The sequence below is a fragment of the Silurus aristotelis genome, assembly GCF_946808225.1.
Source record: "Silurus aristotelis genome assembly, chromosome: 2".
NCBI lineage: Eukaryota > Metazoa > Chordata > Actinopteri > Siluriformes > Siluridae > Silurus > Silurus aristotelis.
Genome location: NC_139575.1, coordinates 24407428 through 24420103, shown reverse-complemented (window position 1 = coordinate 24420103; position 12676 = coordinate 24407428). Strand labels below are relative to the sequence as shown.

General features: G+C 36.8%; 1 protein-coding gene across 1 annotated transcript in view; it reads left to right on the top strand.

Annotated features, from left to right (window-relative positions):
* The window catches only part of rtf2 (replication termination factor 2), a 29315-nt gene extending 22005 nt beyond the window's left edge, over positions 1-7310 (top strand). The window contains exons 7-9 of the mRNA XM_083530798.1: positions 143-197; positions 3634-3681; positions 6492-7310. Coding sequence (XP_083386924.1) covers positions 143-197; positions 3634-3681; positions 6492-6676 — 288 coding nt within the window. The 3' untranslated portion in view covers positions 6677-7310. The remainder of the gene's footprint in view (positions 1-142; positions 198-3633; positions 3682-6491) is intronic.
* Positions 7311-12676: the final 5366 nt, after the last annotated feature.

The window sequence follows — 12676 nt, the reverse complement described above, 5'->3', positions numbered from 1 at the left end:
TGTCATTTTGTTATATAGTCCCATATCTGTTGTACAATAAAATATTTAGCTATATTCTGTTCACAAACCTGCCTGGTATTGCCAGTGTAGAATGTGTGTACCATGTATTTCTAGTGTTTAATATAGTACTTTATTCCCATAGAAGTCGAAGAAAACCAAGGCTCTTGAGACTGTTTTTAAATCACCAGAACCAAAAGGTAAAGTATATAGATATTTTATTCTTTGGTATAGTTGACAGAAATTAGAAGAGTATGCAAGTGCAAGTATTTAGTGATTTTCTTAACAAGATTAATATAATTTAAAAAGGGCATGGAGCAAATAAGAATTGGACCTAATCACAACGAGAGAAATCCAAACTACATCGAAACCAGAGAGACTAAAAGAGATTCTAGCGCTTAGTATCGACTGGTACTAAATGACATTTAATTTAGAATGAATGTGTGTGTTGAGAGTCTTTTTTTATAGGGAGGGTGTGCTGGTAAAGCAGTTGAGTCCAGGTGTGTTTAATCAGTAATCTGGTGCGTGAGAGTTTGGGTATTGTCCCTGGTCATCAGCGGCATGCTTGCGGAATGCCGATTCTGCATTCAGAGATGTGTAGTTAGATGCTGATTCCTGAGTCTTGTGCTAATTCCTTGTGCACACGAAACGTAGAAATGGCGTTCGAGTAACTGAAGCAAGACCTTTTTGATCTCTGGAGTAGACCAGAATGTTGAATGTTTATCTTGGCATTGGCCAATGCCAAGATAAACACTGCTGGTGCCAAAAATAGCCCATATAACATTATGTAGTACTTGTGGTATCCAGAGGCGGCAGTACTAAAGTTTGTCTTTCACTTGCCTTACACATAGTTGTTTATCAGATTATATGCCCAGATTAAATGCATTTCTTGTGGGAAGTGTATGCAAAAAAAGTGCATACACTGCCACACTTTATCTGCCTCAGGTCTAACTAGTCTAACTAGTAACACCTGCTGGAAAAGCAAATAAAAGCTATGGATGGCGATCGTCTATTCCTGCACTTTACCACTCTGAACTGGGCAACCTTACAGTGTTCACTTTACGTCTCTTACACTCCACAGTGTGCAATATACAACAGATTTACTGACGGTGCTATTTAGTTTTTTTTTGTTTTGTGTATTTGTCTTATACTGTCTTGTTGTCTTTGCACTGTTTGCACCAGGTTGCACACAATGCATTTTATGTGGCGAGGACACTTACTAGTCACTTACTAGTGCCAATTGGATCCCACTACATGTGTGGAGTTTTGACATTGGACCTCCTGGAGTGTTTAAAGGCTTCTGGCATGGAGAAGCTGGTGCTGGATCTGTGATGATCACAAATGTTGAGCTCAGTAGCTCCTAGTTTTATAACCATAAAGGCTGTATAAGACTGTGGAAAGAACATTACTTATAATCTTATACTCCAGTACTCATGTTAGTTCTCACTCTCCAGTGTTCTGTATTGTTGAAAGATTTATGATCAAACTCTTGATGTCACCCATCAGGGATAAATGCACATTATTCACCTTGACTGTTGATTTTTGTAAAGCTGCTTTGAGACCATGTCTGTTGTGAAAAGCGCTTTAGAAATAAACTTGACTTGACTTGACTAATCCTCAGCCCTGTGTTTTCTGTTTTCTGTGATTGTTGTTGTATGTAGCACCAGGGTTCAGGAGGAACATTGTTTCATTTCACTGTGAATGCGTCAGCTATATATGGTTGAAATGACAATAAAAGCTTCTTGACTTGACTTGAGCTTTCTGGGACCCTCACTTGACCTGGAAAAAACAGCTAGGACTGTATGAAAAATCATTTTATTAACGATAGCAAAAAAGACGTACTTCAAAAATAAAAAAACTCAAACAAGCTTTGGTAATGAGCAAACATAACTGGACAGAATCACAAAAATAGAGACAAACAGTTAACAATTGAAAGGCTTGGTATCAACTGGTAGTGATGGTGGTGAGTCCTAATTAGGGATGCACCAAAATAAAAATTCTTGGTCGAAACCGAAAACCGAAAAAGAGGAAAGCAATTATGTCAATTATTATTACCATTGCATTTATGGCTATGACTGTGTACTAACCTTACTAAAATCAAGGCATTTCAATTGCATAAATTAGTTTCAAAGAATAAATCAATAACAAATTATGAAAATATTTATAGCACATTGCAACAATGCACATGATAAAATTTTTTTTAATTCAAACTGAAATGTTTAACTTAAATGTACTTATGTGTACATTTAATAATAATGTACAGGCCCTCTGGCCTGCTGAAAGGTTGTAAAATTAAATATGTTCTTTCATAAAAACAAAGTGCATTCAGAACAAGTGCAACTGCTTAATAATACAACAATATTTTCACTGTAGGCCTACAACATAATAGTGTATCAAAACAAAGTCTGCCATAGCCCATATGTTAACTGTAGAACTTTAACAGCAACAAATGCACCAAGAATTGCAGATGTGCAAAATGGATAATAAATATTTCGACAAGCCCATTTTACTTCTTGAGGTAAAGTGTCAGGTTTTTCTTGATGAAGATTAGCTTCTCTGCTTTATCACAGTGAAGTCTGACGACAGAGAATGGCTGATCATCTAAGGCAATGAATTCCATAATCTTTTGTTTAATGACCTTTGCTTTGACACTATCACTGGGAAACTTCCTTGCCTTTTCAAAAACGTCCACCACAGACGGAGTGCACGTGCTCTGAGGGGTTTTGCTTTTCTGTGCCACGTTCCTCTCATATTTAGCATAGCGATCGGGATGTTTGGATTTCAGGTGATAAATTAAACCCGACGCGGAGAAAGTCTTTGCAGACGCACCCCCTCTTGAAATTTCGGCATTAAATGTTTTGCAAATCGCTATCCATGGGTCTTTCTCATATATACTGAAATACGTTCACACCACAGACATGTTGCTTCAGAAAGCATGTGCAGGCCGCGGTTTCTGTTTGCGTCATGTTGTTTGGGTGATCAAAGTCTTTCGGCCGAAAACCGAAAATGCACTTTTGGACCATTTTCGGTGGCCGAATATTCGGTGCATCCCTAATCCTAATACTGTAACACTGTGAAGGTGGTTTAGGGGTGTGTGAAATCAGTAATCTGATTAGGATGACTGAGAGAGTGCTTGGGTATTGTAGTACCCCACTGCCACGCATGTGTATTGTGCTGTATTCTTAGATATCTATTTAGACACTGCTTCTTGTTTTGACAAATATTATTCATTAATACATGTTGTTTTGTAGACCAGTAGTACATATGTTTCAACAATGATTTATTAGAGAAAACAAATGCAAAGCGAAAGCAAACTATTAGTCATGGGTGTATAAAAAAAAAAATAATAATAATTAATAAATAAAACAAATTAATAACCACACCCCTTTGGCTTTTTCCCCAGTATATGCATCCAGTACATGCGCTTTGTTAGTAATGTCAGAAAATTGCGATAAGACCTTTGAAATTTTAAATTATCTTGTGATGTAACCATGTAACACCCAAGAAACAAAAATTGTACCATAATTCCACCGTACAAAATGCAATGAAACCTGCTGCTTAAAGATTTTAGATCCTGATTGGTACATTAATGTTAACTGTGTTTTTTTTTTTTTTCCTCCCCTAATTTGTATATAGAGTCCGAGTCTAAATCAGCAAATGGAGAGAGCAGCAGCAGTGACTCAGGTATAGATTTCACAATAACTGTCCTTTTACAACATATGTTTGAATAGAACTGCAGCAATATTTCTGCTTGTTGTAAATACTAGACATTGTTCATTTAGGGCACCATAAACTTGGCTGTTGAAAACACGACACTGTTTGTTCTAATAACGGCCGATAGCAGAAAGCATATGACTGTGCTATTCTGTAATGGGAGCCTTAGGCTGTGCAGTGCTCTGTAGGTTTTTTTCACATAGGAGATAAATGTGTCATTGACACAAAAGGAGACTTTGTTTTAACAAGACATTACCATTGAAAATCATGAAAGTCTGTGTACTCTTCTGACAATGCCGTAAATGCTGGCAATGATTATCATTGTCAGGCTTTACTATCTTGTTATCAAATCTGATACTAGCTTGTTTATAAAGTATCGACAAAATTAAGATTTTGAATTGAAACATCGCTGATATATTTGATTTGTTATTGTTATATAGGGGTCCTTAGTGTAATAATTCTTTTTAAGTCCTTGTAAGTAAATCAAATGTATTTTAGTTATCAGCATCCTCACATTTTAATATTTTTTTACGTCTGCACTGAAGAAAGTAATTCTACTGAGTCAATTCCTGTAAAATCGAACAAGGCTGAAAATGCTAACAGATGATTTTGTGCAGATGAACCAGTCCAGTTTTTTTACAACCAATTTTACCAACCTGATTTCAGTAGAGTTCAAATTCAGTGACTGACCTTAAATGTTGGGGTATATAATTATCTCATCATCATATTGAGCGATTTATGGCAAAGTCTGAACAACCTGGAAGAGGCAACCTTTGGTCGGAAACATTCAGGTACAAGGCATCAGTGATCCGCCACTGTATTTTACAGTGGCATTCAAGTCCTTTTCCTTTTATACTCTCTCCCTTTTTGGAACAAACATGTTGATTGGTAAAAGTCTAGGCAAATTTGCAACCTGTGTAAATTTGTCAGTAATTGTGCTTAATGGTATTTCAGCTGCTTATGTTCTTAGGTCCACATTAATGGCTGACAGCGGGATTTTAGTGGTTTCACAGGTTTCAGGAATAACAATTTGTTTGTATTTATTTGGAATAGGAATCAATGGCTGTATTGGAAGAATATTTATGGAAAAAATGTTTGTTAGAATAAACATAGTTTCTCTTATTGTTTAAGTGGACAATTTTAATTGTGTTTTACTTAATAGACACACTATATGGTGGGGGAAATAATGATTTAATCCCCTGTTCATTTTGTTAAACCCCCCCCCCCACCCCCTTTACAAAGAAATTAACAGTCTAGATTTTTTATGGTAGGTTTAATCCAACAGAGCGAAAAAAAATATATATATAAAATCATAATAAATTATTATATATAAATTAATTTGTATTTGATTGAGTGAAATATGTATTTGATCTAACAACCAGCAAGAATTCTGACCACCACACACCCAAATTAGTCCTGTCCTTTTAAGAAAGCGTTCCTAATATCAACTTATGTGTATAAAAGACACCCGTCGCAGAATCACCCTATTTAATTCAAACCTCTCCACCAGCATGGGCAAGACCAAAGAGCTGTCAAAGGACATCAGGGACAAGATTGTAGACTTGCACAAGGCTGCAATAGGCTACAAGACAATCAAGAAGCTTGGTGAGAAAGAGACTAGTGTTGGCACGATAACTGAATAAGAAATACAAATAAAGTTAATCGTCCTCGCATTGGAGCTCCATGCCGAATCTCACCTCATGGGGTAAGGATGATTCTGAGAAAGGTATGGATCAGCCCAGAATTACATGGGAGTAGCATGTTAATGATCTCAAGGGTTATACACATGAACAGACCTGTCTAAAGTTTTTGCCAACCAACACCTAAATGATTCAGAGAAGGCTTGGGAGAATGTGATGCTGTCAGATGAGACCAAAATTACACTCTTAGGCATCTCGAAATGACTAAACTCAACACCAGACCATCACACCCAAAACCAAATATTCTAACCAAGGAGGGAGTATAGGAAGTTGGAGCCAATTAGGGAGGTGTAGGATAAATTAGTCTGTGAGTAAACAGTCAGTTTTCAGAGTTGATGTGTATAATGCATGGAAAATGGGCAAGCATGAGGATCTGAGCAACTAGACAACTGGATAGGACCTCTCCAAAACAGCAGATCTTGTGAGGTATTTCCAGTATGCGGTGAATAATACCAACTAAAAACAGTCGAAGAAAGAGCAATCAGTGAACTGTCTAACAAGGCCATGGATGCCAAGGCTGATTGGTGCGTGTGAGGAATTATAGCCAGTCTGCTCTGATCCCACATCAATAAATTGAAATCAGTCAATTGTAATTGACTAATGTAAATTTATATTTAATATCAAGCTAAAACTATGTGACATCCTGATGTATTGTACTCAAAATAGTGCAGCCCTTTGTCCAAGTTTGCCTACTTCTCATAGAGATGTAGAGCTGTACATTTCTATGATTCAAAACAAGCCTGTGCCACTATACTTGCCTGTTTTTTTGTAGCGTGTGAGAGAAAATCAGCAAAGAACTAAATTCTTTGGGGAAGTTTAAGCTGAAATGAAATCAGCTTGCTAGAGGACATACTGGCTGTTCCAAAGCCTACTTAGCTTTTTGTTACTGAGACAACAGTGTGGGGTAAAGGAATAATAAGATGCTGGCTGTTGTTTTTAAGCAAGTGCTACTCATACCCTACATAGTAAAATATATGATTGCTGATCCAAAGTAATACTTGGGCATACTTAAGTCTGTACATCTTTAACCACAAATAATTACTTGTAATTATCTTTTTCCCTCCTTTTAATCACTTATAGCACCAGGTCCCTCTGGCTGTTCGAAGCTTGTGAAGTCTGCTGCTGTAGCAGGGAGTAAAAGGTCCATCCAGGAAATGGAGGAGAAGTCTGAGGCCTACAAATCCATCTTTACATCTCACAGCTCTGCCAAGCGTACCAAAGACCAGATGTCCAACTGGGTTACCCACACACCCTACCACTTTTAAGGGCCACATGATAAGTAGTATGTGGGAGGAAAAGTGCCCTCTAGTGGTAACAGTGGATATATTTTTTAAAGCTTTTATCATTTTGTTTAAAAAGGCATTTCAATATTTCCCTTAAAGACTTCCGACCTAATTTAGTAATTGTGTTTTGTGTACATTATTCTTCCAAACACCTTCTTTGTGTAAGCATATTTTTATTTCTGATTGTTTTTTTCTGACATAAAAAAAAACTTTTTTATCCCATTTTCTGTTATATTTCACTTATGTTCTTTACAGTAGTGTTACATAAAACTGTTGTATTAGAACTAGTAGAAATTCAGACTGTTGGTCTCTTGGTGTTTGAGGCCAAGTTTATACTTTTTGTTAAATAATATGTCACTCTCACTGTCAGTAGAGGTCAACCTATTTAAATGTTTCCAATGGAACAGCTTCAGTGTGCATTGGACTAGATAAAAGTGATCATTTAAAATTATGTACTGTTAAAATGGCCCTCACGCTTATGTAAAAATTTAACCAACTCTGTGCAACTGCCCCAATTACATAACAGGGCCACTCAATTTTTTTTAATTGGTCTCCCACATCTGTATATATCCTGTGAAAGAGCATCTTTGATAAACTTTATAAAGACTTGCCTAAATATGCCAGTGTGTTTTGTATTATGTAAAGTTCCAGATTCATCGCTTAGGGATTTATTACTTGTAATTAAAGGTTTAGGAGAACATTCTTTCCTATTTGTAGTTCCTAGCTGGCCAGTAGAGGCAGCGTAGTGATGATTCTTAAGTCTCAACTACAAGAATAATGTAAAACATTTAGTAACTAATTAGGTTTATTGACCAAGCGAGTAAGATGATTGGGTGTGTATATAGTGTACTTTAGAAAGGCAGTGTCTCTCAAAAGTAAAGATTGGCAGAGCTTCACCAATCATTAAAGACTGTGTTTACAAATTGTGGAACATTTTCGGGACAATGTTCAGCATAAAATTGCAAAACAGTTGAATATCTCATCATTTACAGAACAAAATATCAAAAGTTTCGAAGAATCTAAAGAAAGCGCAAAAACCAATATTAAATATAGATTCCCATTGCATTTAAAACAGTCCTGTTCTGTAATTAAATTATTGTATAGGCTCATTAACACCTCTAGAAATCATTGTCTGTGAACAGTTTGCCCTGTCATCCACAAATGCAAGTTAAATCTCTATCATGCAAAAAAGAAGGCATGTGTGAACATGATCCAGAAATTCTGCCATTCTCTCTGGACCAAAGTGGAAAACTGTTCTGTGGTCAGATGAATCTAAATTTTAATTTCCCCCAACTCCAATGGACTAAAGAGGAGAAGGACCATTAATGCCTGTGGAATGGGCACATTTGGAAAGGCATTAATGCTGAACAATGTATACAGTCTTAAGTGCAACAAGTGCTTCCATCCAGAAAATATATTTTTCAGGGAAAGTCTTGTATGTTTGAGCAAGACAATGTTAACTGTATCTAATTACAATAGCATGGTTTTGTAGTAGAAGAGTCAGAATGCTACACAGTGGTAAAAATGGCCCATCAAATACAAATACAGAATTGTTCTTCTGGTCCATATCCCTCCCAATCTACCAGGTATTGAAGTCGACCCCACCTTCTACAAGATTTTAAGATGGTGTGCACAATGTATTTGGGGACTTTATCTATGACAAGATGTCAAACTAGTGAAATATTAAAGGATGGGGAGATTCAGCGTATAATTTTAAAGGGTCCAATAAATCGTGGGCTTAGTTCCTGGCATGGCATCTTGAGTTTGATATTTTGGGTGGACAACCATACCATTTCTCTTGGTTGATAAGGAGGGTGAGGACCAGTTGGAACCAGTTATTTATCTCTGGGACATTCAAGGGCTTCCACGAGCATGGGAAAAGAGGTGGTTAGATTAGTGGAGGAGTGGATTAAGGAGTTTTGGGCGTACCCTTGCCAAGGGAGAAACTTGCGCCGCTGGTTTTTCTCCCTGTTTCAGTATGTCCTCAAAAAACACAAGTTCCTGATTTACCTGCTGAGCCTGGCCGTTTGTTTGATTTGGGTATCCTGATGAAAGACTTACCTGAATGCTTAACACGTCACAGAATGCTTTCCATAGCCTAGATGTAAACTTGGTTCCGTGATTAAATACAATGTCTTCGGGAAGGCCATCATTTCTGAACACTTGTTTAAGTAGTAACTTGGATGTTTCCATTGCTGTAGGTTGGCCCTTTATCGGCATGAATTCACAGGCCAGTACCACAGTGTACCCTTGTGAATTGGGAAGGCCCATGACAAAGTCTATAGCGACGAGTGACCTTGGTCGTTGAGGGACTGGGAGTGGTTCCAGTAGACCTTATGGTAATTCTTACTTACTACGCAGGTGACAGGTTTTAACATATCTTTTAACATTTGTGTGAAATGATGGCCAGCAAAAGGTGTTCTGTACAAGTTTGGTAGTGTGGTGAATACCTGGGTGTCCTGTACTTAGTAATATAACCCATTTCAGTACCCTGCTTATTGAGTGGGCAGTTCGTTGGGGTGGTTGTTCTCTCAATGGGTTCTTAGAACCTGTGCAGTAGGTGACTGTGAAATTTAACCTTGTGAAGAACAGTGCCCACTGTGCTTGGTGTGGATTCAGATTCTTTCTCTTGATATTTTGATATCTTCATTCTTCTAGTAGCTCCTTTATCAAAAGAAGCTGACAATTTCCAACATCGTAGTTGCTTTTTTGCGGAGGTTAATTTTCATGAGAAGTAGGCCCACAGTAAAACTTTCCCTGGGTTGCCACAAAGTTAGTAGAGTACACTGACAATTCCGCAACTCCAGGCGTCTACCTCCACAATAAAGGGACTGTTTGGGTCTAGGTGTTGTAGAATTTAGAAATGCCACTAGAAGTTGGCGAATGCCAGGAACCTTTGTAATTCCTTAATGGTGGATGGAGATGGCCAAGATGTTATTGCTTCAACCTTACTTCTTCCCTTTTCCACACTTCATCGAATGATGACATAGCCTAAAAAGTTGGTAGTTTTGGTGAAACACATTTTTCTGCTTTGACCATGAGTTGGTGTTGCAGTAGACAGCTTAGAACAAGGCAAACATGTTGGATGTGGAGGTGATATGTCTTGGAAAATACCAGAATGTCATTGATGTACACGATGACGCATGAATTTAGTAGATCCCAGAATATCTCAATCATGAAAGATTGGAACACTGCAGGTGCATTTGTGAGGCATTATGGCATGACCTTGTATATATTTAGTGCCCCCTAGTGGTATGGAAGGCAGTCTTCCATTCGTCTCCCTTCTGGATCCATATCAAGTTGTATGCATTGCGGACGTCTAATTACGTGAAGAAATGTGCCTCTCTGAGCTGCTTTGATTAAAATGTAATTAACCAAACTTAGGGACACATTAATTTGACCTTTTGTACAGATTACAAATGTAATAGCATAGCATAGATAATGTGTTGATCGTTTATGTAATTATAGTGCAATTACTTTAATTTTGTATTGCTCTTCAACATCAAATAAACATGCATAGTTATAACACATAAAAGACAGCTGGAAATAGAATGTACTGTGGAATTTAAATTTACAATCTACATTTAAGCAATGTCTTGTGAAAAAAAATTACTAGCTTTAGTGTAATTAATAAAATTAATCACCTACTGCAAGTTGAAGTCACAAGAAGATTTTACCGACTCCCTACACTTCCAATGTTTAAAGATTTATTGACAAAAATCATGCCTCCTGAAGGGTAGTTATATAAACCAGCACTGTCTAAATGGCAAAGAAAGTGGTGTAGCAGTTATATGCAGCATCACACACACACACACACACACACACACACACACACACACACACACACACACACACAAAAAAGAAAAAAAAAAAAATATATAAATGTAACACATTCAAAGTTCTTTAAATTAAAATAATGTATGTTGCTTCCAAACACAAGTCTAGTATTTTTATAGTATCTATAGTCCTCCAGGGCCCTATTCTGGTTTTTATTTCAAACCTATTTAATTCTTTAGACAAAGCACTAATTATCAACTATTTTTATGTTCATTTTGATAATCAGGAAGACCCCTTAAAAACAGCAGTTGTGTCCATTCTAGATTCGGTTGTCAGTATCTGGGAGGTTCCTGGCTTGTGTGTGTGTGTGTGTGTGTGTGTGTGTGTGTGTGTGTGTGTGTGTGTGTGTGTGTGTGTGTGTGTGTGTGTGTGTGTATGTTGTTTACTGTTTTTTCCCCACCAGATGTCGCCAGAGTGTTCCCTGGGCCTTCGTTAGGTGTTTCCACCTAAGTCTTGTTGGTTTTGTTCTCAATTGGAACCTAACTAACAGCAAGTTGCGGAATATCTTAAAGCTCACAGGAATCCACAGCGGGGCCGAATGTTCAGGAACATGTTAAAAAATGTATTTGGTCAAATACTGTACACCTTTACATTTATAAAGTGACAATGTCTAGATGAATTTACTAAGGTATCATAGGGTCTGTGGGGTTGCGTCCACAATTCGCACATTTTCGGAACTCGCGTGGGTTACGTTCTAAGATGATCTGGGGGACCACTACATTTAAGGCACCCATTTGTGCCTGTCTCTGTTTATTTTGTTGTGTGGTTTGTGTTCCCAAGTTTGTTTTCCTGAGTTTCTAGCCTTTTTCTGGTGTTGCCAGTAAATCATTGTTTTTGAGTTTGTTTAATGCTTCATGAAACCCAAAATAATAAAGAAAAAGTGAATTATGTTGGGTACCTAAAATAACTTTTAACAGACTACATAATAAAGGAAAATACTATATATATTTTTTTTTATTATTTATTTATTTATTTTTTTTAATAAAATATCACTTAAATTACATGAGGTAAAAAAAATTTGTTCATTCTTACTTTAATGACAGTAGCTTCCACTTTATAGCTTATTACCAGAGCTTACAGGGAAGAAAATGCTTCTTTCATTCATGGTGCTTTTCACAAGCTAATATATTGTCATAATAACATACTAACCAGCAGTAATGCCACTGAGAAAGACTCAGGATATTGCAGAATGCACAATTCAAAAATACATTTAAGGTACAGAGAGCAACTTGACTTCAGATATTCCAAGTTGAAAGACACACTTTCAGGAGATCTACAGTGAGGTATATGTTATCTACATCCATATATCCACTTTTCTCCACAAATTTACACATGTAATACATATCATTTGACATTGTACACCTGAATTAATGAATATGTATTTACTCATAAGCATAAAAATGTTGAATGAAAATTGTGTGTGTGTATACATACTTATATAATGTTTATATATGCATATGTACTTGCATACATTAGCTGTATAACTCTGAGAGCTCTAGTAAAAATGCCTCTTTTATCATTCTAACAAGGTACATTTTGGACAATAACTTGAGTGAAAAATAGAATCTTTGAGAGTTTCTTATGCTTTGTTCTATTTTGTATGCCTTTAATGACAGCATGCTGTGATGTGACAAAGTAATTCTGAGACACTTGATAAAAAAGAGCGCAAGAAACATTGTTCTTGTGGCAGTTGGACAGGCTGTGGGGCAATGCAGCTTTTATTTGTAACCCAGCAAGCATATACAGTTGTATGCAAAAGTTTTGGAACCCCTGACAATGTCCAGGATTTTCATTTATACATTTTTGGGTGTTTGGATCAGCAATTTCATTTTGATCTATCAAATAACTAAAGGACACAGTAATATTTCAGTAATAAAATGAGGTTTATTTGATTAACAGAAAATGCGCAATATGCATCAAAACGAAATTTAGACAGGTGCATAAATTTGGGCACCCATGTCATTTTGTTGATTTAAATACCTGTAACTACTTAGCACTGATTAATTGGAACAAACATTTGGTTTGTAAACTCATTAGGCCTTGAACTTCATAGACGGGTGCATCCCATCATGAGAAAAGGTATTTCAGGTGGCCAATTGCAAGTTGTTGTTCTCTTTGACTCTCCTCTGAAGAGTGGCAACATGG